General features: G+C 40.2%; 1 protein-coding gene across 1 annotated transcript; it reads left to right on the top strand.

The window, feature by feature from the left end:
• Window positions 1-708: 708 nt before the first annotated feature.
• On the top strand, window positions 709-26,150 carry PCSK1 (proprotein convertase subtilisin/kexin type 1). The gene is made up of 14 exons (XM_062512804.1): window positions 709-891; window positions 2,319-2,423; window positions 5,761-5,871; window positions 8,105-8,251; window positions 8,708-8,784; window positions 10,401-10,489; window positions 14,327-14,499; window positions 16,705-16,917; window positions 18,089-18,189; window positions 19,149-19,382; window positions 20,552-20,709; window positions 22,274-22,407; window positions 24,006-24,167; window positions 25,788-26,150. Exons 1-14 carry the CDS (start codon window positions 709-711, stop codon window positions 26,148-26,150), a joined length of 2,250 nt encoding a protein of 749 aa, XP_062368788.1.
• The last annotated feature ends 508 nt before the right edge of the window (window positions 26,151-26,658 follow it).

The raw sequence follows: 26,658 nt of genomic DNA, 5'->3' as shown, positions 1-26,658 counted from the left end.
CGCAGCGCATCCGTGGCGTGTCAGAGGTGTCGGGGGACAATGCGCGGCGGTGCCGCCCGGTGGGTCCCGGGTGAGAAGCCCAATCGAACAAAAAACGCTGAACCCCCCCCGCTCTGCCCCCGCACCGAGGGGACAGGGGGCGCGGGCTGGGGGCAGAAAACCCAACCGCGAAGGGATGGGACGAGGGGCGGGCGGGGCTCCTGCCTCACCTGGGCTCGGGCTCGCTCTTATCCATCAGTAATGGAAACGATCGCGCACCGCCACCGACCGGGCCCCCCGAGCTCGGGGATCCTCTCCCCGATCCTCGGGGACCAGACCCCGCACCCCCGTCCCGCCGAGACTCCGCCACCCCCACCATTCCTCCCCCCCCCCCCCGTCCCTCGGGACCCGTCGGGTTTCGCCCCCGCTCCTCCGCCTCCATCCCGCTGGCTTCCGCGCCCCCCCTGGAATCACCCCCCCCCCCTCGCTCGGGGGCCAGGTACACTTGACGTCAGGATGGCTGTCGTCGTTTTGACGTGTAAACACTCATTTCCATTCGGGCTCCGGAGGGTCTGTGAGCCTCGGGCAGCCGCGCCGGCAGGCAGGCAGGCAGGGCTCTGCTCCGCGCTATCGCGTAGCAACGCGGCGCCGCATCCCGCCCGCATCCCGCCCGAATCCCGCCCGCATCCATCCCGCATCCCTCCCGCATCCCTCCCGCGTCCCGCGGCCATGGCCGGGCGGCGCTGGGCCGGCCGGTGCGCGGCCCTGGCCGTGCTCCTGACAGCCTGGTCCCTGCCCCGAGGAGGCAGCGCCGGCCGGCTCTTCCTCAACGAGTGGGCGGCGGAGATCCCGGCCGGCCCCGACGCTGCCAGAGCCATCGCGGACGAGCTGGACTACGACCTGGTGGGGCAGGTACGGCCGGGCAGGATCCCGCATCCCGCGGGATGCTCCGCGGCGGGGCTCTTTCCCCACCCCGCGAGGCTCCTTCCCTCTCCCTCAAACTTGTGCCCGGCTGCCGTCCGGGGGGCTCCGGGGAGTTTAAAGCTCCCGGTTCCCTGCCGCAGACTCCCAGGGTCCGGGTCCGCCCCGGGGACGGCTCTTTCAGAGAGGACGGGGCCAGGCGAATCGGCTCTTCCTCGGGGGACCGGGCGGGGACCTCCGGCTCTCCTTGACGGGAGCGGGCAGGGCGCTCCCGTTCTCCTTGGCAGAGAGCCGGGCGGGGGGACCGGCTCCGCAGGCAGGGCAGCTGGCTCTCCCTAAGGAGACCGGACAGAGTCAGGCAGGGTACCCCGCTGTCCCTGAGGGGACCCAGAGGGGAGCGGGCAGGGTGCCCGACCCTCCGCCGGCACTCCGGGCAGCAGCAGGAGGGCGGGGGCAGTCCCGGCTGCGGCCCCGAGCCGCCTCCGCCTCGCCGGCTCCATCGCCATCGCGGGGCTTCTCTCCAGCCATCCCTCGGGCGCTTTTTTGGGATGCCGTGACGTCAGCGTTGTCAGGGATGAGTAACCGCCGTGAGGGAACAGCTTCGTCTCACCTCCCGGCGAGGGTCCTGTGCCGGGCACGGCGTCCCCCAGCGCTGGGACCCTGCTGTCCCCGGCCCGGCCCCGTGGTCGGGGTGGCGGTCAGCTCCTTTCCGTGTCCCCGGTGCTGTCCGCGGGCAGCTCCCGCTGGCCGCTTGCCCAGCCCCGAGTAGGGCACAGCCGTGTTCTCCGCACTCCCAAACCTGTAGGCGTGATCCAACCTCTGTGGGTTTGGTCCTTCTACCTTCGCAGCCGGCACGTTTGTCCCCCACAACTATCAAAGAGCCCGTCCTTAGGCGAGTGGGGTGCTCGAAGTCAGCGGGGTGCACCTGGCTTGCCCGGTGGCTGGCTACTGAGCAAGGGAAAACGCTGCTACAGTGGGTGCCTGTACAGCCCAGCCCCGCAGTGAGGTGTCTGAAGCCATGCCAAGCTTTTCACACCCGTCCTGCTGAAACCCAGGAAAAGCAGATAAGACTGGTGAGCCACCTGCCCACCGTAATGTGGCCCTGCCAAGGGGTGTCCGTGAGTGTAGTGGTCACTACTACGGGTGCTGTGTAACTTGAGTACTGTACTAGTACTGACTGCACTTGAGTAGCCCAAATGAAATTACTCCCCCGGCTTCTTCTAGCAGCACACACAGGCTGAGAGAATAACTTGTTACTTGAAGAGTGCTTCCTTGTTTGGATTAAAGTATCTAAAAGCTAGTTTCTTGCTCTTTTGTCTTTTAAGGCAGCCGGAATTCTTTCGCATTTTGATTGTTGGTACTTGCTCACACAGTGGGGAAATATCTCCTGATAATTAAAGCATGGCTCTGTCTTGCAGATTGGATCACTCAAAAACCACTACTTATTCAGACATAAGAGTCACCCCAGACGGTCCCGAAGAAGTGCTATTCATATCACTAAGAGACTTTCTGATGATGAGCGGGTGAGTGTTAAATTTATTCTTCTTTAATTTTTTTTTTTTTAATTCTGTCTGCTTACTGCTAGCTTTGGAAAGAGGTCACAGGCAGACCTTCCTTATTTTGCAAGTCTAATATATTCAGCCATCCACACTTGTGCTGAATAATACTTAACTATTCTGTCATTCACAGGCAGAATCTAACTCTCCCTTTCCACATATTTTACAAGAGCTTTCCAAATTAAGATTTAAGATGTACAGCACCGGAATTTCAGATGTTGATGTGCCACTTACTAAAATGTGAACAGGGAACCAAGGGGCTGGATTCAAAGTAAAAATCCATAGATGCACTAAGTTTAATTAGGCCACGTCTGTGCAATTACCATGTGAATTAGGTTTGATTTAAAGTGACTGAATATTAACGGGAAAAAAAAAGAAGTAGGGAAAAAGGGCTGAGGTTCTGCTGGCTTGGCTTCTACAAGAAGCTAACATCCCTTCTCAAAGGATCCATCACACATTCCAGACTTGCAGTCTTTTGTTACAATGATATGCCACTGCAATCAGAGAACGTGCAAGCTAGAGAGCCAGGGGTCTAAGGTACAACCCACTGGTGAAGCAGACTCCTTGTTTGCCTGCTTTATTTCAGAGAGAAGAATTTCTGTTTGTAAGTATAATGAAAAACAGGGGTGCATGACAAATTTAAAGAGCAGACCAGAAAACTGTCAGCCTCTCTTACAAACTATTTTCTGGGGAAATGTCACAACAACAACATTTGATTTTAAGCTCAGCATTGTTGCAAAAAATCATTGTGACAATACGAGCTGTCCAAACCATGAAGTAACCTAGTTGTCAAAACCAGCAAATTATCATAAAGGGACAAATCACTTCAGAATGAGTAATCTTCGATCTGGAGGTTTTAGATGCAAATGTCAGCTAGGGGGAAATATTCTGTGTGGCAAGACAGGGTGTTTGTTTTGCTTGTTTTGTTTCAAAGCTTTACATTCTCATCTATTTCCTTGCAAACAGGAACTGGTTTAACAGTTAAAGCTGAAATAATCCTAACTTGGATATGTTCAAACCTGCAGATTCAGTCTAAACTAGCTCAAATTTAGGCTTACATTTATGACCAGATGTCCCATGTCATTGTAGTATGATGTTCCGGATCAGAGTTTTGGGTGCAGTCTGTCTCTTTTTTGGGCTTTCTGAATCAAATTAATCTGCCACATAGGGAAGAATGAGAGTGTTCAATACATCACATTCTAAAATTTTAACAGGATGGAAGTGATTGTATTATATTGCTACCAGACATTATTGCATCCTTGCATTCTTTGATTCAAAGTGCTGCAGGTGATTTGCTAAATTTACTCCAATTCCATTTTATTTACCATCCAGCAGGCAAATTAACTCTGTGAATAAATGAGATGTAATTATGCATTATGTAAGTGTATAAACACAAAGCAATCATGTAACGCTGTGTAGTTACACAGGGACCTTTGCTCTAAAGAGTTGCTCTTGTTCAGCAGCAGCCTACTTAAAAAGATTTAGATTCAGCCTTTAAAAAGCTAGAGAAAAGGGAATTCTGTTTTTGTTTGTATAACGCCTTCATGAATTTTATGGTATGTTAAGTGTGAAAGCTGTGGTAAAACTTGGCTCTAATCTGAATATTTATCTGCTTCCTATAGTGTTTGTTGTAAAACAGATAAAGGCTGTGAATACATTGAAGGGATATAATTATCTGGTTACCTAACTTCTTCTAGTATTTACGCTAGTTTCCAAATCTACTTTCTTGCAGGTAGACTTGAATCAAGATTCTTTTTTTTACTGCTTTATGTATCAGTGATTGGAGATTTGGCATAGGGCCTTCAGCTTTTGCTGGAGATGGATGGTCAGAACCTCACCCAGCTGCAGAGTGACAAACATTTGGCTTGTTTGCCTGACATATGTGCTTGGGAGTTTCAGCTCATTTCCCTTCAGTGCACTTGCTCACCCTGAAAAAGAAATAATAAGCATGGAAGTTGTCAATTGCTAATTACTGTTGGGTGGTGAAGAGGTCAAGCTTTGCTGTGGGCAGGGAAGAGAGATAGAGGTAATTGCTCCAATGTGTGCACAAGTATGTATGGCCTGACATATCAATAGGACAGTTTAAAATACCTATGCTTGCATGGGTAAATTAATCTTCCATGACCAAGGTTTGTAGGAGGTTTAGGACTAAATATATAGTAAAGAGAATTGTAAACATGTCCTATGCAGCTAACATTTTAAAGGATTTATGTTATTGTAGCGAATTTTCATTAGGCTTTCATTAGAAAATTGCATTTTAATCAAATTATACTTTTTAGTCATAACTTCTGAGTCATTATTATCTCATATATGGTGATAGGTGTCAGGATCATAAAGCCGTTCAATCACAGTAGATTAAAGGAGTGGAATCTACCCAGAGCTTGAAAGTAAAAGATTAGATCCAAGGCACCCTCCATGTGAGGCTTGTTACAGGACCTTGGCAGTCTTACTGAACCTGAGTTTGCTTTGCATTCTTGGAATTTGGTATGAAAAGGACCCACCATACCTCCATCAGGGTGACCAAATATGTATAGTGTTTCATTCCCTTCTGAAAAGGAGCACGCAGCACAGAGAGAGGCATCATCATCATCATCATCATCGGGATTTCGTTTGAATTGTGTTCAGTAATACATTCAAGGGCAGTACACACTTAAAACACATCTTGGTGCCTTAGAGACTGCTGTGTCTGTGCACAAAGACTGTGCAACTCATTTGATGCTTTACCAAAGCATGCTGAAGCATTTTGGCTTTCAGTTGCCTTAAGTGGAATTATGTCGGTGATGGAGTTAGTCTAATATTCATAGCTTGCTAATTGACCACTCTTCAAAACACCACTAGGAAGGAGACTTGGAGGTCCAGCTGGTCTGTGAGTAACAGCATCATTATGATTGCTAGACTAAAGCCAGAGATAATTATTCTTTCCCAACAGAGAGTGAATAAAAGATAAGTAGGAGAGAGAAGCAGGCTGTAGTTTCCCTTGTTTCAGTAAGCACCATACTACTTCTAGCCATATTACGTGGGTTTATTTGATGTAAAAACTTGCCTTGTGTCACTCACAATTCTTTGTCAACTTGTAATTTAATGATTTTGTGTTAATTGATTCTACAGTATTGTGATTTCACTAAGTTCTCTTCACTAAATGTCCCTGTATTACGGCCTAAATTATCCTTTTCTCTGCACTGAATATTGCTCATTTTGCTTTAGGCACCAACATTTCTCCGTGTGATGAAAGCCCTTATACTCTAGGTTAAGAAAGTCCCAAATTGAAGATGCTCACTTGTCATATCTTTACAAATTATTTTAGGTGTCGTGGGCAGAGCAGCAGTATGAAAAAAAGCGAACCAAGCGTGCCTCTGTGAGAGACTCAGCAGAAAGTCTTTTCAATGACCCTATGTGGAACCAGCAGTGGTATCTGGTAAGAATTTGTTGCCCTGTGGAACGGGAGAAGGTGGTTGTGCCATCAGCTGCATTATTTTACCAGTATCAAAGTGATTGCACTGAAGGGAATAAATGAAGAGTCCCTTTCGTTAGCATATGCTGTAAAAATGAGTGATCTCTGTGCATAACATTTTCAGGCACCCTTCTCTCTTCTGTGGACTGTTGCTTTTATAAAGACTCTAGATGTCAATTCAGCTGCTGTTTAGTATGGGGGAGGTGTGTGGGGGGTGATACCACAAATTATTAACAGTTAAAAAACACTTCAATGATGACTTAAAAATATTTGCGGTTTCTGTGTAAGAAGCCCATTACGATATCTGAAGCTAGCCATGTATTTCTTTATTAAAATTGGTAGTGCAGAATTCATACACCAGATGAAAACAAAAGCACCAGCATGCATATGAGGAAGACCTTCAGCCACATAGACTAGGATTTATGTGCTAGAGTGTAACTGAAGCTCGTTCACATGCTCAAAACCTCAGGGAAAAAAAATAAATTCTTGAGCTCTGTAGTTTCTATCTCCATATGTCAATTGAGAAATACAGTCGATCATTTAGATTTTACATGGTTTCTTCCAAGTGCCTGTTTCCATTTTGCATCTAGTTGTGCCTTCATGCTAGGATTCTTTGCTTTCACTTAGAATAGGGATGGGATTAAAGGTGGCTATAACAAATGAAAAAGAAAGGTCAAGCACAAAGGGGGCCTGAGTGGCTAGAAATTCTTTTCCTCAGTTCATCTTAGAGAAATCATACAAAACTATAGGCTGCTTTCCTTCATTTGAGTTACGGAAGATAAACTATACACCACATAGCATAAAATATTTCCATGAAGACTCCTGCAGACTTCTTTTGAACAGGAAAAGGATTGTTGTCTGTAAGAATTTAGCTCTTCTTTGAAGCAGAAAGTCTGTTTGCCTCCTTGCCTGTATCGACAAAAGCAGGACATTTTCAAGATGTCTATGTTAGACAAACACACACACACACACACAGGATTCATAAAAGCGGTCTGGGGAAAAAACCTGGAAATGTTCTGCTCTCCAGGAGATTTAGTTCCTTTTCCCACCTATTTGTTTTTCACCCATTTTTCCTCTATTTTTCACACATGAGAAAAAAAATCATGCTACTTGCCTTGTTTGCAATGAACACTGAATTTTTCTGATTAAATGCGTAAATCAGTCAGATATTTTCTTCCAAAATATGTTTTTTGCCTTGTAGTGAGTAACTATTAGTGTATTTTTGTGATTTGATGGCAACAGTTTTAGCTCTATCCAGTGTACCTTCACACAGCACCAGGATAAATTATTATTTGCTGTATTCAAGAGAACAAAACTTTAAATCTCAAATTAATTCCCTGAATGGAAGCAGTCAGATATAGATAGCAAAAAATGAAAGAAATTTCATCCCCATAACAAATTTCGTTTCCTAAGCCTCGCATTTTATGCAGTATTTCTTTGGAAACAAAGACATAAACCTGCCTTCAGCTAACATAATTGTGCTCAGAGAAACAGAAGGAAAGTGCTTCTTTTTACGTCTGTGCTTTTATGGGGGCTGTAAGCTTGTTTTCTAAATTAGATGTATGTACTACTCATTTTGTATTAGAAGGGGAAAATTACCTATTTAGGAGATACCCTTCAAAAAACTTGCTTCAGAAGAGAAGGCTATACACGATTCACACTTCCAGCTGATTTACCACAGGAACAGCAGTGAGGGTGGTAAAGAGAAAATTGTGATTCGACACAGTTGTTCCCGACCAAACTACCACCTTAATTGTTTTACCCATTAATTATTTTGTTCTGGCTAACTTTAATGTCCCAGGAGAAAATACACTAGGAGGAAATCCAGCTCACTGCACTGCAGGCACTGTCTTGGCTCTTCATCAAATGCAAAGAACAAACATCAGCAGGTCTGATAATTAACCCAGTGCTCCAAGGTTCATCAGTGCATCTCCACAACTCCTTCCACTTTCTGCTACCTGCTTATCAAAAATACAAGATGTTTTTTTGCTCAGGAGTGGTCTTCAGGGATATCCAAGCAGTGGGGTAAATCTTCTGTGCCGCAAGTATTTGATGAAACTAATTTTTGGTTTTTATTTGCAAAATTTGAGCAAAATACACAAGTACAGGCTGAGATTGTTTGCAGCACCTTTGAGATATGAATTTGGATCTGTTTGGTATAAAATGTTGGTATATTTTATTCCCTTCTGTCCCACAGCAAGATACAAGAATTACTCCATCCCTGCCCAAACTGGATCTCCACGTTATTCCTGTGTGGCAGAAAGGATTTACAGGAAAGGGAGTTGTCATCACCGTCCTAGATGATGGATTGGAGTGGAATCACACTGACATCTATGCTAACTATGTAAGTTTGAGCATCAGAATGCTATAGAATACATTAACCAGCTTTAAATTTGATAAACAGACACGCCTCCCCAGCTCACTGTCTGTTCTGTAAGTCTGCTCCTGCAGTACAGAGACTGAAATATTTGCCTTAGGCATGATTTGAAACTTGGTCTGTGTCACAGGAATCTGAATGTCACTTAATGGTAGCAGGGAGGATATTTTGTTGTTCTGTTTTTTCTTCAGTAGATTTAGTTCCCAGACACATTTGCATGTAGTGGTTTCAATGCTAAATTATTAAAGGTCCATGAAAAAGTTATGGGATTATTAATGGCCATCAAATTCTACCAGCTTGATTGCTGCCAATATGAGGCACATCAAGTAAATAAATACAGACTCTCGAACCCATTTTGTTAGCAATTTAGAAATGCCTTTTCTAGTTGTCTGAATTAATTCTGCTTTTCTTTTTTACATGTAGGACCCAAAGGCAAGTTATGATTTCAACGACAATGATCATGATCCCTTTCCTAGATATGATCCAACAAATGAAAACAAGTGAGTAGCTTTACAGTTGTCTGAAGAGAACAAAACATTACAGTGTTAGTTTGTGCGTTAGAAGATTCAAACAGATAAATTTCTGTGTATGTCTCCCGTGACAATTATAAGAGGAAGAATTTGTAACAGAACCCCTGGATGGTTGAGCTTGGAAGGGACTTCTGAAGGTCATCTGCTCAAGCAGGGAGCTCTAGAGGCTGTTGTCCAGGATGATCAGCTGGCTTTTGAATGATTCCAAGGAGGGAGAGGCCACAACTTCCATTGGGAATCCTGTGGCAGTGCTCAGTTGCCCTCAGTGTAAAGCATCACTACTGGATGTTCAGAGGGAACCTCCTGTGTTTCAGTTTGTGGGAGTGTTCTCACATAACATCGGTATAAACACTGTGATAAAATTCCCAGATGAGGAACTCCATAATCGCAATCTCCCTATCAAGTCCTGAATTTCTTCATGTCTTTGTAAGATGCTGATATGTTTCTGCAAGACGAAGGGAATAATCTATTCATGTGTCTCTGTGTGTTTCTGGAATTATATCTCCCAAAGTATAGTTTTACTTAAATTCTCTGTTTGCATTGGGGAAAAAAAAAAAAAAAAAAAAAAAAAGGAGTCTTGATGGGCCTGTCAGACCTACATCCATTGTAGTCCAGTTATGGACTTTTTTCCATAAGAAAGAGAACAAGAGAGACCTCATTAGAAGCTGGTATACAAAATAGTCAATTTCTTAAAAGAATTAGGATGCCACTACTCAGTACAGATAGCACAAAACTGATGCATAGGTCCCCTGTTTCCTATCAGACAATACAGTAGCATTCACAACATAAATCATTGTATGAGGGGAAAAAAATATGATCAGTCTGAGGATAAAAATCCCATGAATAAGACATTTGAAAAATGGCATTTCTACTTTGTTACAGTGTTATATTAGAGAAATAAGTCATTATCCCCTGGTTATAATGTCATTATCTCTTAAATCTACCTGTATTACCTCTAATACTTATTAATACATAAATGGAATTCAGCCCAGAAGCATTGAAGCATGACATTGAATAACAATCTGTAGCATTACATAATACAACACTCTTACCTTGAGACTTATAGGAAGGCTTTCTGTACTGAGGAATTAAAATCTCCCATGGGGAAAAAAAACAATTGCATAGAAAATAGTTTGTTACAAAAAAAAATTAGCAATGGGGATACTTTAAAGGTTCACTTTCTGAAATCTCAAATAAATCCAGTCATTTAGGAAAAAAAGTATCTGAATGTGTGATTAAAAAATACTTGTATCATATTTCTATCTGAAGATAGCTTGCTAGCCCCATAATTTTATACCACTTTTTCACCTTATGAAAATACTGGTACCTACAGTGAGATTAAGGAAAGCATTTATCATCTCATGAAAATGTTCCTTTGAACATTAAATAGGTAAAATTATATGTAATGAGACTTAGTAGAAATAAGTATTTTTGTATCATGCAGGCACAACTCAAAAGCTCTTCAATAATTGCATTGCATTCACTGAAAGGAAGAATTTTAATAAATCAAGGTCCTTGATGAGTCTTTCTGTACAGCACAACAAAGCTGTTATGATGTATTCTTTATTCTTGCTGTATTTATTCAGGCATGGGACACGCTGTGCAGGAGAAATTGCCATGCAAGCCAACAACAGAAAATGTGGAGTTGGAGTAGCCTACAACTCCAGGGTTGGAGGTAAGGAAACAAAAATAAATAGATGTCTAATAGGAATGGAAACAAGACAGATGCTGAGTGTTGCCAGATACCATTAATCTGAAATATGAATGTTTGGTCATTCTCAGAAAACATTTATCTTGCAGTATTATAAGCTTCAAAATCCTGTCTGGCAACAGTGCTGAGTGATGCCTGCATATGACAGGATTTCTTTAATAAAGTTAAAGAATTGGAATTTGGTTATGAATAGATAGAAAGGTAGAATATTTAACAACAGCAGCAACAGTATAGGCAGGGATGATGATTATGATAATAGTAATAAAACTAGTAATCATAATGTCAATAATATTAACAACAATTAATAATATTAACAATGACAATAATAGCAACAACTTAGAATTTACCTACAGTTAAGACAGTATCTTTTAAGAAATTAAGGACTAATTACTTATTATTGTTTACCCGGGGAGGAGAGGGATTGAGTAGGAGTACACAAAATTATACCCATCCATATTTTCAGCTTATTGTTTCCATTTACACAATCACATTTCAAAGGTCATGTCAGTGAAGTTATGCAAACTGCTGTCCTTTTTGTTTCAACACTTTCATTCTCTACTGTCACCATAAGTTAAATTTGAAAACAAGTGGAGTCTTTCTTGCCCATCAATCAATATCATTGTTCAGTTGGCTTTTTTTAATCAGTGACTCAATCTGTTAATTGTTCATGAAATAATCATGATAGGAGTATCAGTTGCAAATGGTTTTTTAGCTCAGAGGAAGTTATTTGTACAGTCCTACTTTTTCCATTATTCCCTCTTTTTCCTTTTAAGTGATGGGGGGATGAGTGGCAATTAACACCCATAGCTGTGTTCCCACCATTTCAGCAAGGTATTTTGTCAGCTCCCAGTTACTCCACTGAGCTGTCATGGATGTCAGCTTTGCAGTTTGCCTTTGCCATAATGCATTATGCTGTCATGATCTGTTTAAATAAAATATCTCACTCATAATATGAAGACGTCAGATTTTCAAAGCAAGGCAAAATGGATGAAGCTGCAAAGATGTCTGAACTCCCACTGTGCCCTTATTTTAAGGCTCTTGCATCTACAGTGAAGGTTCTTCCACAGCTATTTGCATATGATCTGGGCTCATTTGCAAATGCAAACTACAGATTTGTGTGGGATGATTTACCTAGAAAAGGGAAATAACAGCAGGAAAAGCAGTCCAGCAATCCACATTTCCCAGCAAGCAGCACGCACTTGGACAGGGAAAGAGGAAGAATGGAAAAGCTGAAAGGAATTGTAAGACATTAGATGTGACCAGACTGATTAAGACAGGGGTGTAAGAAAAATATGTTCAAAGAGCAGTGGAAGATAAGAAAAGTCTTCAAAAGATTCAGATAAATTTAGAGTGGCTAAACACAGAAAGATTATTTGGTGATGCAAGCTCTACGGGATTAATTTCTCCAGAGGCTGGTTTTTTTGGTGTTTTTTTTTGTTTGTTTGGTTGGTTGGGTTTTTTTTGTTTGTTTGTTTTTGTGTTTTTTTGTTTGTTTGTTTTTTTGTTTTTGTTTTAAATCCATGAAATTACACATTGCACACTTCTACTTGACATTAGTTCCAGTGCCAGTTTTCAAAGTGACACCTTTCAGTGCCCTTTAGCATTCACCTCCTGGTCCTTGTAGAGCTGAGAATTGTGTATTGACCACCTCTGGTATAAAGCAGGGTATGTGTATTTTCATGCATACATGACTGTACCACTGTGTTATGATATTTCCATGGTGCTGCCATGGAAATTAAATTATTAAGAAGCTCCATTTTACAAAGGACTGGGCTGAGAGTCTTTGCACAGGGATGTGTTACTAAAAATAGCCTTCTACCAGGCAGACACATATATGTGTAATTACCTTGGGCTTTGCTTACTCTTGATTTTGTGGGACTGATGATGGGAGCAAGAATAGAAGAGAGTTTATACAAGAGGACATAACTGGAATCTGCTTAGGGGAATATTACTGCAGTCATCAAATCCCTGAGTTGACTTGAACAATCAGGGTTTGTGACGATCAGGAAAGCAAGGCAGTGATTTTTGCCTTGAACTGTTTTCATCAGTGTGGAGTCATTGTTCTTGGGGTTTTGTTTTTTGCTTTTTTTTCCTTATTACATTATTTATCTGCAGACTTGTCTTTGCGGGGTGTTTTTGTTTGTTTTTGTTTGTTTGTTTTTGTTTTTGTTCTTGTTCTTGTTATTTTATTTTTTTTCTTGTGGGAATTATCTGCACATTACTTCTTGCATTCCCACTATCTGCTTACGTGTTGCAAGCTCTCACCTGGGGCTTGCAGTCGCTTTCACACAGGCAGACCTTTGCTGGCATGAGAGAGTCTGGCAATTCTGAGCCAACAGAAAAAAAGAGTAATCAAACCATTCTGAGTTTAGGACAATCCTGGGTAAGTGGTGTTTTTAGTACCTGAGGCACAGGATACCTCCGTTCTTTTCCCAGCTTTGTGAGTGATAGTGGAGCAGCTGTGGTAGAGCGGATTAACTCCATTATCTGATGTTAGCACTAATGAATATGAAATAATAAAGCTCAGTTTTATCTTGAAGGTATTACGAGTATTAAGAGGTCAACCATTCAGGAAAAGAATTATGCTTGCAGTCTTTATTCCCTGCTTGATAGCACAAAAAAATAGAACAAGACACTGAGCTGCAAGGATAAGGTTGGAGGCTTTTTCTTGCTGGGTATTTTGGAGTTGCTTTGTATTTTTTTTTTTTTTTAAATAGAATGACTACATTTTACTTTCTGTGCTTTGGCCAAATCCCCATTTTGTGGAAAATACTACCAAATGAGTACTCATAATTCACCAACTGCCAGCAAATGTGCAGCTGCTCTAGTACTAATCTGCCAAATCCAAGGGAACCCAGACATTTTTATTGCTTGTAAGCACAGGCTGAATCCAGACTGCTGTGGCCCTTATACTGCTGTTGTTACGGTAAGAGCCATGCCACAGTGGGAATTTTGCCAGATTTCTGCTTTTTCGGCTGTCTTCCAGCAGTGGACAGTGGAAGCAGCCCCACTGCAGAGCTGTGGCTTTGCACAGCAAAGTGCAAAGTGCAGATAGAACACTGCCTGCACCTGAATTTTAAGTACCACTGAGTTCAAGCTTGCTCAGAAGGAGATTAGATCATGCAGCTCCTAATAAATTGTTAATGACTAGATATCTCTGGATTGCTCACAGCAGAAAAAACCGTGGCAGTAGAAAAACAGTGAGATTTTTTTTTCCTGTGGTAGAGATTGAAGAGCTGGTGAAATTGCAGAGTCACAGAGACAGCAAAAGCTTTAATGACTGTGTGGGCCAAGTGCTTTGGTCAGAACATTCAGAACTACATCTTTGAACTAAAACTCTTAGAACTCTTAAGAAAATAATAGTAATGTTGGCAAAACCTATTTAATTTCAGTGGCATTTTAGCAGTTTGAGAAGTCTCTGTTGCAGATGTAAGAGAAGGAGGAAGAAAGAGAATGCAATAAGAAAAAAACAGTAACAGTAAGCAAGACATCATCTTCTTAGGTCTTTGCAGAATGAAAGAAAGAAATAAATAGGAGGCTAACAAGATTTTAAGTTGGGTTATTTTATGTTTGTAGAGAAATACTGAGCTTTGCAAATAAAGTCTAACTGTACCATCTTACACTGAAAAGGAGCTGTTCTCAGTATTGTTTACATGAACAGCAGTTGGCTGTGACTGCAGTACTTATGGCTTAATTTTACTGGAAACATTAAAACCAGTTAACAAAGACAAGGAGAAAGAAACAGAAAGTAAATCCAGCCTGCACTTTTTTTTTTTTTAAACTTTTTTTTTTTCTGTGAAGGTATACGAATGCTGGATGGAATAGTCACCGATGCTATTGAGGCCAGTTCAATCGGTTTCAATCCAGAACATGTGGATATTTACAGTGCAAGCTGGGGCCCTAACGACGATGGTAAAACAGTGGAGGGGCCTGGGAGGTTGGCACAGAAGGCTTTCGAGTATGGGATAAACCAGGTATGATACCTCAGGAAAAAAAATAAATCAAAAATTTGACAGAAAAGATAATTTTTAAATGGTTGATACCAGATAAAAATATGAAAATGTTTTGTGCTGTCTTTGCTCACAATATATTTGAATGGACATGATATATTTTAATAGTACAGGTGAGAGAAATTTCCAGCCAGAAAGGACTTTTGAGAAAATACCATTAGGGCTTTTTAAACTGGATTTTAGCTGCTTATCTCCATGGATAAGCTTTTTTTTTTTTTTTTTTTTTTTTTTACATCCTTAATTTTGCTCCCTTTGTCTCACCCTACACCCACCCTTCTCTGCTGCTTGTTTTACACTGAACAGTAATTGGTTTTCTGCACTGAAAGCCCATAATATTTAATACAAAATTCCTGCTTCATTAATATTTTGCTATGTGAAGTAGTGTTGCGTTTTAGCACCCTGTGGATGAGCTTGTATTGTGCTAATTGCATTAATTTATAAATTGGTGCATGTCATGATCCAATTAAAATGAAAGTAGCTCAGATGCATGATGAAGAGTACAGGGAGCAATATTTTCACAGGTTTCTTTTTTTTTTTTCATGCTACACTCTCTGGATCTGTTTGGATGATAAATAGGGTGCAAACTGAGAGCTTCCATGAATTTATTAGCAAACTACTCTAGCTCTTACCAGTGAGGTGAAAAGATACCTAAAGATGGACAGGTACTAATAAAGAGAGGAAGACTGAATCATAAAGGGGTGGAGGAAGAAATGGCTTGAACTACAAGCAAACAGAAAAATTTGGATAAAGGGCAATGAACAGTAGGCAGAAGGAGGAGAGAACTATTCAAATGCTGACAGCTGACAAAGATACTCTGAGGGAATAATGGAGACTGAGAGGAGAGAGCTTTTAACAGGTCATGTGTCCATAGGTAGGTAGAAAGAGTAGAGGGAGAATTACAGGTGAAAATCAGACAACAAATAGTCACTAGTCTTACTCTGGAAAAGCAGGTTCTTTGGTGGAGAATGTATCCTTTTTCACAGCTTGTTTTATTTCTAATGGGGAACAAATGTACCCATTTTTCTCTCAGGATTCAAGAATTCCTTTTGCAAAGGTCTGTCTGGTCTCCATTCTGCTTAAAGTCAGCCAGTGTTGGGATTGACAACAGCTCTAAGCCCTGGATGCTTCACTGCTGCTCTGGTGAAGCACCTGAGCACAGGCTTAACCTGAAGGACCAAGAAAGTAATCTCTCGAAAAATCAGAGCAGGTGCTGGGATACACCTGTGCTCTTTTGGACTGCAGTCTTTGTTCTCAAAGTTACTATATCATTTTCTGTAGTTGATCTGGCTTGTCTTTCCAAATTTAAAACTTTTATCACAGAGTACATCTTATTTCTCTTTGCATTTAATGTTTTAATTGCTACAAATACCTTAGCAGTTGCATAAATAACTTCAAATCTCACCTGAGCAGAATGATAAAAAAATTGTATTCCAACTGCTGTGGAATATTAAATGTGCATATATTAATAATGAACATATATACGCATACAAATTAATAATGAACAACACATGACATTTTGCTTGTTACATGAAACATTTTTTTTTTTCTTCTGAAGAACTAGCAGAGCTTAAGACTGGAGAGTGATGCAAGATTCCTCTGTAATAGCTGTGATGTTTTAGATGGTTATGCCTGGATGCAGACCCATGGATCTGTGAGAAAAGGGAGGGTATTCACTATGTCCATCATTCATACTCTTAACCCATAGCTCTGTGAGTACAGGAAAGGAAAATTAAATGACCCCTGATAAACTGGCTGTTGTTTTTTTTTTTTTTTTTTTAAGACTTTTTTTTCTAGAAATCGTGAGGATCAGGCAGCCGCAAGTGGAAAAATTCACTCTGTTTTTAATTTTATAACCTGAGGAAATCTGCTGTATCCTGAACACTAAACACTAAACCTAATTGAGATTAAGAGTTATGCTGCAGGGTGAGCAGTCAGATAACAGCTGGCTCATTCTACAGTGCTTAATTGAAATTGGTCCTCTTCTATGTTTGCCGTATTCTAGGGTCTTTGGATAAAGGAGTTGTTAAGAATACACTGTGTGTGAGATCTGAAATCTCTTTGGTAACCTTTCATTTCCTTTTTCTTTTTTTTTTTCTTTTTTTTTTTTGTTTTGTTTTTGTTTTTGTTTTTGTTTTTGTTTTTGTTTTGTTTTGTTTTGTTTTTCCCTAGGGCCGAAATGGGAAAGGTTCCATTTTCGTGTGGGCTTCAGGGAATGGAGGTCGTCAGGGTGACAACTGTGACTGTGATGGTTACACTGACAGCATCTACACCATCTCCATTAGCAGTGCTTCTCAGCAAGGGCTTTCTCCCTGGTATGCAGAGAAGTGCTCTTCAACTCTGGCCACAGCCTACAGCAGCGGGGATTATACTGACCAAAGAATTGTAAGTTGTTTTTACCAGTTTCAGAGTAAATAGAAAGGTATTATACATGCAAATAATAAATTAAAACTCTTAAATGCTTGGTTTCAAGTGCCTGCTTTATGTTATGTGTTACGTTCTTGGTGCTTTGTCTGGAAAATGTAAGGGATTTGTACTCCAAAGAGTGAATGTATTCCTTTATTCTTCTACCTTAAAGCAATGGTTAAATAAAATCATTGTGTCGATGCAGTCAAATCAGCACGTTGAATTTGTCTGCGGTTTGTGAGCACTGCCTGTGTATGAAAGTGATCTCTGCATGCTTTGATATGCTACTATATTTCACAAAGGGCAAACAAAGAGAGATTCAGAGTAAAAAGAAAACCCGTGATGTCAGGGCCTCTGTTACACCTTGCCATTACCTTTTCTGAGACAGAGACAGCAACAACAGTGCCTCCAAACTTTCCAAACTCAGCAAACTGGCACACCAGTCTGTGTGCCTTCCATAATTGTGCTGAAGAAAATTGCTGTGGCTCAATAATGCTGAAATACCTGTAATTTCTGTCCAGCCCTGGTAGATGCTAATTTTACAACACACTGCACTGATGGGGATAAAAACTCCAAGTCAGCTTGGAGATCAGTCCTTACTTAGTGGCTTCTCTTTATAATCGAGATTTAGATAAATGGGCTGATGAATTTGGTGTTTATTCATTACAAATTATAGTTCTTCTGCTGAAGAGGGAGCAGAACACCAATGCTAATCCTATGAGCAATTTCCTAGTAAGCAGTAATTTTGAATGTTCTAGGCCCAACACAATGATCTGTTTTCATGAATCACCAGTAAGCCTGAAACACTTATTGTGAAACCTTTAGACTAAAATAAGATATTCAGTGTGGGAGTATTTTGTTCCAACATAAAACGTTTTGATACTAAAATTATAGTTGAAGTAAAAAGAGGGGATTGAAACATGAACAGATTTAAACACTCATCACTTTTTCCGCTGGCAAGGAGTGTATTAATATGCACTAAGTAGGGACACAGAGTTATGTTTGTGAGTATGGATATGATCATATTTACAACCGTTTATTTATGCTTTTTCCTTTTTCTTTGCCTTTTTTTCATTGGTTTGGGATTTTTGTCTTTTGGGGATTTTTTTTTTTTTTTTGTTTGTTTGTTTGTTTTTTAATTTTCTGTCAGACAAGCGTTGATCTTCACAATGAGTGTACAGAAACCCATACAGGGACCTCTGCATCTGCACCTCTGGCAGCAGGAATTTTTGCTCTGGCCCTGGAAGCAAAGTAAGATGTAACACCATTATCTTTGAAACTCCTCTCTCTCCATCACTCCATTGCCTTCCCCAAAATGCCTGTTTTAAGAGGTGCTACCTCATACTGCAGCTTCAGTTTTTGTCAGTCAGACTTGCTCAGGCTAATGATTAAAAATAAGCAGCTCCTTGCTGCAACACCTTCCTAGAAAAGCAGAACCAATGTGAGTAAATTATGACAACTGAGGAATAATTTGGGTATTGGAAACAGCATTTACTGATTTCTGGACAGATGCACCTAAAAGGGAGGGTGCACATGGATTCAGGAGAAGGTGATTTGAAGACAATAGGCTGCAGGAGTTTAAACTAAGCCTCAGCCAATTTACAGAAGAATTTCTGCCAGTGATGAGGCATAAAAGGGAAGGTGCCCAAGCTTGTCTGTCAGAGCAGCCAAGTTTAGATCCTGTAGGGCAACCCCTTGGCAGTCCCAAGACTTTAGGCCTTAGGGAAGCTAAGAAAGGACAGGACAGTGACTTTTTTTTTCACAAAAAGCACTTTAGGCAGTAGTGCATAAGTTTAATACTTGCATGGTGTAGACTCAGCTCTGTTTTCTACTGCACACCCCTTTGGTGACATGAGCCAACACACTTAGATATTTTAAAGAGTAAATTGAGTCATAGGTGGAATCAAATACCCAGTTTTCAAAGTCCAGGTCCTAAAAAGATGAGTGTAAAATTCTAGTATTGCTAGCTAACTTTAAATGCCTGAATTGTTTTGGAGGATTAGACTCTACTCTTGCTAGATACCTGTTCTTCATGGACACAGAAATCTTGTCTGCCTGGAGGAGTATTGTGAAGCATTATGCAACATGTTGTATGTTACAAAACAGAGGGATGCCATACATATTCAAAGCATGTTCTGTTTCAGTTGAATAATTAATAGAAAAGTTATAGATAAGCCTGATACAACTAACCAGGAACATTTTCCAAACAGCCCAGATCTTACATGGAGGGATATGCAGCACTTGGTAGTGTGGACCTCAGAATATGATCCACTGGCTGGAAATCCAGGATGGAAAAAAAATGGAGCAGGACTGATGGTTAACAGCCGATTTGGGTTTGGGCTACTCAATGCTAATGCCTTGGTGGATTTGGCTGATCCCACAAGATGGAAAGGTGTACCAGAAAAAAGAGAGTGTATAGTCAAAGACAAGAGCTTCGAACCCAGGTAAGGATTTGCATTTCCAGTTACCAAGCTGGTGTCTATTCTAATAAAGCCTGAAAGATCATATTCTTCACAGATTGCTCTGAATGAGAGTAAAGGGCTTATTTTTATTCATTTAGTTTTGCCAGACTGCATTCCCCAGAGGCAGGCAAGCAGCATTTTCTTCTTGGTTTGTGTTTTCTAGTATAAGACTGATGGAAATTACTAGCATGAAGCCTTAACAAAGACTAAGAGTATTACCTCTGCTTGTGCAGACAGTGTATGAAAGGATGATACTCTGGGGCTGAGCCCAATCAGCAAGGCTGTGAAATTTTAGACAACTATCAGAAAACAGATAAAAAGATTCTGATGCCTCACAAAGGTTTTTTAAAAATAAAAGTGTCTGCAATGGGTCTTAGCAATTCTTCTCCTGTGACAAGCTTGTATATACGTTGAAATCAAGGTGATATATTGAGCTTTAGTCATGCCTATAGCATTTCTCTTAGGAAACACAAGTGTATCAAAGGCTCACTGTAAAGTCTTATCAGCCACGTGCTAACAGCACAGTGAGCCTGAACAGACAGATTAATTATCATTACTCACTGAGCTGGTTTAATCAATAAGGATATCTAGACTCTTTTTCTCTCCACATGTTCTCATACGGATTTTTATCCAGAAAAAAAGGATTTCAGAAATTTCAAAGGCTGAAATTATACCATGTGAATGCAACAAAGGTCTGTCTGCAGAAATATATTGCAGTGTTTAGGAGAGTCACTGTTTGGTAATCTTTGTATTTATGTTATTTTACTATCAAATTGCTTTTATGGACTCTGTCTTTTTCACAGAATGTTGACCCACTACTGATGTATGCCACATTTGCTCTTTATGTATTTTTATAGCAGTTCTGTATGTTACATTATGAAAACAAAGATCTCATAATCCTGAGTTTAGAATTATTTATGTGGAGATTTATATACCCATTCTATTTGGAAGTAATGGGAACTGTGCAGAGAAAGCTATGCAGAGTTTCTCTCTTTGCAGAGGATGATGAGCAGATATTACCTTTATCTGTTGAGCTGGCATTGGCTCTTCCTTTCTCATTCTGCAACAGCTGTTAAACGTCTCATTTACACTTCATGACCCAGAATCAAAAGTTCCTGTGGGTAATCAAAGAACTACTTCAATTTTGACAGATTATTAAGAGCAAATGAAGAAGTCATCATTGAAATTCCCACAAAAGCCTGTGAGGGTCAAGAGAACTCCATTGCATCTCTGGAGCATGTGCAGCTCGAGGCAACAATTGAATATTCCCGTAGAGGTGATCTTCATGTTACTCTGGTTTCTCCATCAGGTAGGGAGGCAAATGTGCTGGTTTTATTTTTTTTTTGGTCATTGTTGTTTTTTTTGGGGTTTTTTTTTGATTGTTTTGTTTTGGGGGTTTTTTGGTGATTTTTTTTGTTGTTGTTTGTTTGTTTGTTTTGGCTTTTTTTTGTTTTTTGTTTTTTTTTTGTGCTGCTGTAGTGCGTAACATTTACTTCTTGAAAAAACACATGGTTTTCAGTGGTTAAAGAGAGCTAAATATATCACTGGCCAAGTCCAGTAAGGATGAAGCATCCAGGGAACTATAGAGACCTCTCTTTAACCTTCACCTGTTCTGGGTTATTTTTGTGAAAAGAGATTTGAAAACCATCCTTCGGAAAATGAAGGCACAAAACATTTTCACAGAGGCAAGTGCACCTATGAAACAGCAGGGCTCCTGGCAGACAACAAATTACAGATCAATAATTCTTATCAGACTTCCTGTGATTTAGCAGACTAATGGAAAACTGAGGATATCTGATTCCTTAGGTTTCATTTCATGCACCTCCCCATTGGTATATTTAAAAACCAAACTGTTTTTGTTAGGCACCTTAATACTACTGTACTAAATGAGCCAGAATATGGCAAGTTGTCTTGACAATGCCCTGAAACAACACAATAAGACAAAAAAAATTATCGTCAACTCCTAAGAGTAAAGTCTGTTACATCAACTAGTATTAATAGGAAAAAAAAAGCTTTCGCATATGAATTTAAATATCAGGCTGATCTAAATTTTCTGTTTCTAGGTAGCAAGCAAGTACTGCTGCCTCCGCTGAACTATCGTTTTGCTTGCATTGTTAAATTGTTTTTCCCTTGTTTCTTGCTTCTTTTCTACTTTCCTGCAAAACATTAATAGCAAGTGTATGTCATTCCTTTGTATATTTATAGTGTTACCTTTAAATATATTTATAAATTGTGACAAGGTTCCTTCGGGCTTCACTGCTCCTTATTATGTAAATATTGCTCCCTTGGTTTTTCCCTTATATGTAAACAAGCCAAACAAATTTCCTCCTGTGCAGTAGAACCTCTTTTGCTGCAGAAATGCTTTGTGGTCTGCAGCATTTTTGTAATAATAACAATACAAATGCTTTTTTTCACCCTCTTGGAGGACCAGGGCGGAACAATATGAATCCACTCACCAAAAAATACCCCAAACCAGCGATGAAATCATGGTAAGACTGTGGTTTCATAATACTGCATTAGCTGGTTTGCCTTCAAAGCTTCCATTTCAGAAGTTTCCTGAACAGCTCATTGGTGGGAAAGTCTGGCTGTGCCTGACATCTTCTCCTTATGCTTCTTTTATGTGATTTCACTACCTTTTCATGCCAGAGATAGAGCACTGAACAAGATGTACCTTCTTTGGTGTGACCTAACAGCTTGTGCACTCCTAAGCACTGCTGTAAAAATATTACAGGAGCCACTGCTAAAGGAGCCACTGCTGAACAGTGTATTTTTCCAGGTCACCTCTGCTCTAGACAGTGTGCAAACTGACAAATATGAAAAGTAGGAACAGGCAGTGCATGGACAATCAGAGTGTTGATCTTGAACCCACACAGGGACCAGCACTGTCTTACTGGCTGAGAGAGAGAGAGACAAATCTCCCAATGGCTTCAAGAACTGGGACTTCATGTCTGTCCATACATGGGGGGAAAATCCAGCAGGCACATGGATTTTGAGAATTACTGATATGGTAAGTATGCCTGTATGCTAACTAGCTGTGTTTGGGAGCTAACACAGATGAGATGATCACTCATCACTACAAAACACACTGGGTAATGACCCTGCTCATTATGCAAGCTGAATGAGGGGTCATTTAAGATATCCAGCTGGGTTAAAGATGAAAGTAAAAAAAGTTGGGGTCAGATTTTCTTGTTCTTTACCTAAATGCAAAGCACCATTCTCATTTCACCAACATGTAGCTGTCAAAAAAATTTCATGCCTTTGTTTTTCAGACACATGTCAGTCATCGCAATTAACCACTTAATAAAGTTTTCTGTGATTCTTGGATTGAAATATGAAATCAAATTGGCATATGGTTAACTAGAAATTCTTTTCTGCAGAAAAGAGCACAGCACGGAGCTAGTCTTCTTTTGGTCCGTGTGCACAGTTTTATTACCTGAAAACCTTTTGAATTAATGTTTTTTTTGGGGATCTCAGCAACCTATTCTGATGTACACATTTCCTTAATTTTTTTTCTGAGAGTATCTAGTGCTGAACAATGTTTAAGGATTAAAGCCAAGTAGTCTACAGATACGGCATAAATCAGTTTACTAAAGTCACCTGGGGATGTGGATTACAACAGCAAGACACCAGAATTAAGCTGCTTGGTAGGCAACTGAAAAATAATTGCCTTCAAAGAGAGAGTGATCAAGCTCATTCATCTCATTGAAGTTGTCTGTTAATAGGCTTGTCCTCTGGGGTCAGATCTTGCCAAAAACTGAAAGCTTGCTTTTAGACACTGAGCCTTCAGTCCCTATTGGCCTCAAATTGTAAACAGGAGGGTATTGCCAAGAGCTGAGCAGATGGACAAGGTACCAGGAGTAAATATTACTATCAGCAATGTAGTGGTAATGCTGCAAGCTTACTTGGTTACAGATATCCTGCTCTTTGAATGCATTTTTGTGGAACAAAGTTAAGAAGACCATTTTATTTGTAAATTAGCTCTCATTTCAAGTAAGAGCTTCCTGAAATTTACAATAAAGCAAGATTTTTTTTTCCTCAAGGCATAATACACTCTTTCCTTACCTCGTGGGCTTTTGTGTTTTCTGTTCTTGTCTCTTCTACTTTCTATTTCTGAAGTACTGCCACCAAAACTTATAAGTAAATATTTGCTGCTTGTTCCTTCACACTGTATTTCAGATTTCTCTTGTACACCACATAATAGCAAAGAACAGTATTTCACATTATCATTTCCAATGGTAACTTTTATAAGGAAATTACCCAGGGATGACTTAGTGAACAAGTTCTAATAATGCAAAATACTACTTCAGTAACTTCTAGTATTCTGTGTTATGACAAAATTCCATTGATGCTTACATGATGAATTAATAACTGTTATATCAAAATGTGAATATTTTGAGTGGTTGAACTATTGTATTAAATCCCACATTCTAATATACGTCTGTCTCTACTGTATCTGGGGATTTTGTGCTTTTGTATCATACTCTATAGGTAGGTATTGAAAGCCTGATAATTTGCTTTGGTCACTTCTGTGTACTTTGCTTTCAAGTGTCTGTTTTGATCTTTTATGTCCTGAGAACTTATTCTGATGTCACACTTGTTTTTCAGTCCAGACGAATACAAAATGAGGGGAGGATTGTAAACTGGAAATTGATTTTGCATGGCACTGCTACCCAGCCTGAACACATGAAGCAGCCACGTGTGTATACATCCTACAATGCTGTGCAGAATGACAGAAGAGGAGTGGAGAAGATGACAGATCTTGCAGAGGTAGAGTCCTATTCTATTCTATTTCTATTCTATTTCTATTCTATTTCTATTCTATTTCTATTCTATTTCTATTCATTTCTTACATGTTTTTCAGTTTATAAGAAAATGTTTTTGGGTTGTGTTTTTGGTTTGTTTTTTTTTTTTTTTTTTTGCCTAGTAAGAAGACATATTTATTTTGCATTCATTCATTTCATCTGACCCCTGATAGATTTTGAATGCATATCATAATTTCACCCATGTCAAAAACTGATATTTTTATTGTTTTCAAATTGCAAAATATAAGGGATTTAGGATGACAAAAGGAAATTGCTCCTAAAGCAAGGAACTCCATGGCTAACGCAGTTGAGTGGTAGAAGGAGGGAGGAAGACACCTCTGACAGACACACTAAATTTATGTAATTCTATTGAGAACAAGTGTCACATTCTGAAGGAATTTTTCCTACTGAAGTGTTTCCAGGAAGGAAGGAAGGATTCCAGGAAGGAAGGATTCCAGGAAGGAAGGAAGGCATTTCAGCAACAAAGGGCTTGAAAAGTCTGGGACTCATTGATTCAAAAGATTTGGCTCAGTGGATCTGTTGCTGCCAGATCCTTTAGCACTCCCTGTTTGCCCTACAGATAACAATGCTCTAAAAATATGACAAGACAGAGTGACCCTGGGTTTCAGGATGCACAGGATGGTAGTAATGCACATTTTCATAGTGCTTGATTACGTCAACAGCTTCAGAAAATAATCCCATCACATCAAATTATCTCCCCATTAAGTAATTAGGACATCCATAAAGCACAGATAGTTTAACCTTCCTCAGACAGGTTATGAGAGGTGGGCAGGATAATGGTTTTTAAGTCCATTACATAAATGTCCCCAGATCTGGCAGCCATGGGCAAAAAAAATCAATTGGAAGAAAGTAAAAGTGGATTCAACAGGTGCCGTAGGAGAAAATGAGTGGACATGGAAAAAATTACATTAAGATAAAATGAATGTTCAGTTAGAGATACCCTTCTAGGTTGAATGAGGAAGGTCTGAAGGCATAGTTTAGTGTTGAAACAAGATCATGCTCTCACCAACTGCTCTATGAATCTATATCTGGGATTGGTCTTCCAAGTCTCCAAGATATGTGTTATGATCACCCATTAGCTATACTTCACTGTCTTTTACTCAGGTGAGATCCTCTAGGAGAAGGCTGCATGGAAACACTGGTTTTAAGAGTACAAGGCACAGTCAGAGCTATGTATCATAATATATAATATAGTGATATATAATATATCACCACTGAATATATGTTTCCTCATTTAGAGTGTTGTGCCCCATGGCACAACCAGATATCTCTTAAGACTGGGACAAATACTGGTATAAAATGACCTGTTACATCCTGCATATGTGGAATCTGAATTTATAGCTGTCTATATTGTGGGGGAATTTGATATTTTTTACAGTATAATCCCTTTTGATAGTTTGTTTTGGTTGATAATGTTCTGCTTGTTTGCTAGATGCCCAAGTGGCTCCTGAATGAAAAAATAACATTTGCCCACACATAGATGGGATCACCAACCAGACCAAACCTTAACCAAGTCAGTCTTTAATTGGTACCTGAACTTTTTTCATGCTAATCTGTATTCTAGGACCATACTACACTGGAGAGCTTGAGTGAAAAACCCAAAGCCACAGAAGACACCAGCAGCAGCAGTGACAAAGCAGAAGATAAAATCCCATCAGAGGCCATGCTGCATTTACTGCAAAGTGCTTTTAGCAGACAGATGGATCAGAAGCAACTGCCAAAGAAGACCACAAGTGAGAAGTTAAACATTCCATATGAACACTTCTATCAAGCCCTCAAAAAATTGAACAAGCCCTCCCAGTTGAGAGGCTCAGAAGAAAGTCTGTACAGTGACTACGTTGATCTTTTTTACAATGCCAAACCTTACAAGCATAGAGATGATAGACTGCTGCAAGCTTTGGTTGATATCATAAATGAAGGAAATTAACTGTAGGGTATGGCATTGAGTTGGAAATATTCGTTCTACCCACCTGTAGTTTTTTTTTCCAAAGTCTGTGTATGCTCTAGTTGTGTGATTGCTGCTTTGATTGCTTCATATTTAATACAAATATCAAAGAAGGGAAAAAACGGGTGTGAGGGGATAAGGCAGGAAAATTACACTTTTTAGTATTCTCTTTTTTCAAAACCTTTCTTCAGAGTAGATTTGCTCCCTCAGGCACAAAATGCAATAGTACTTCCCTTAAAACCCTAATACTAGATTTTAAACAGTTTTCACATTACTTATTCTTCCACCCTCTTCACTGAAGCATGCAGTAGGATTCAAAACCTGAATTACCAAGCAGTTTTGAACCAAACTGCCAAAGCTATGGGGATATATTCTCATCCATGGATTTGTCACTCATATTGCAGTCTTTGTTATATTCGTCATTTATTCCAATTTAATACTTGCAGCCAGTACTGCTTCCATCATAGGTGTTTTGTTCCTTCTCCAAACA

The sequence above is a fragment of the Cinclus cinclus genome, chromosome Z (assembly GCF_963662255.1).
Source record: "Cinclus cinclus chromosome Z, bCinCin1.1, whole genome shotgun sequence".
NCBI lineage: Eukaryota > Metazoa > Chordata > Aves > Passeriformes > Cinclidae > Cinclus > Cinclus cinclus.
The sequence above is the reverse complement of the archived record's forward strand: the minus strand, read 5'-3'. Positions and strand labels throughout refer to the sequence as shown.

What these genes read in the sequence shown, in the direction of transcription:
- PCSK1 (XM_062512804.1), top strand. Translation starts at nt 709, where the DNA reads ATGGCCGGGCGGCGCTGGGCCGGCCGGTGCGCGGCCCTGGCCGTGCTC. An exon ending in ATTATACTGACCAAAGAATT is followed by an intron (nt 16,918 to 18,088) that starts GTAAGTTGTTTT and finishes ATTTTCTGTCAG; the next exon opens with ACAAGCGTTGATCTTCACAA. An exon ending in TACTCTGGTTTCTCCATCAG is followed by an intron (nt 20,710 to 22,273) that starts GTAGGGAGGCAA and finishes GAACCCACACAG; the next exon opens with GGACCAGCACTGTCTTACTG.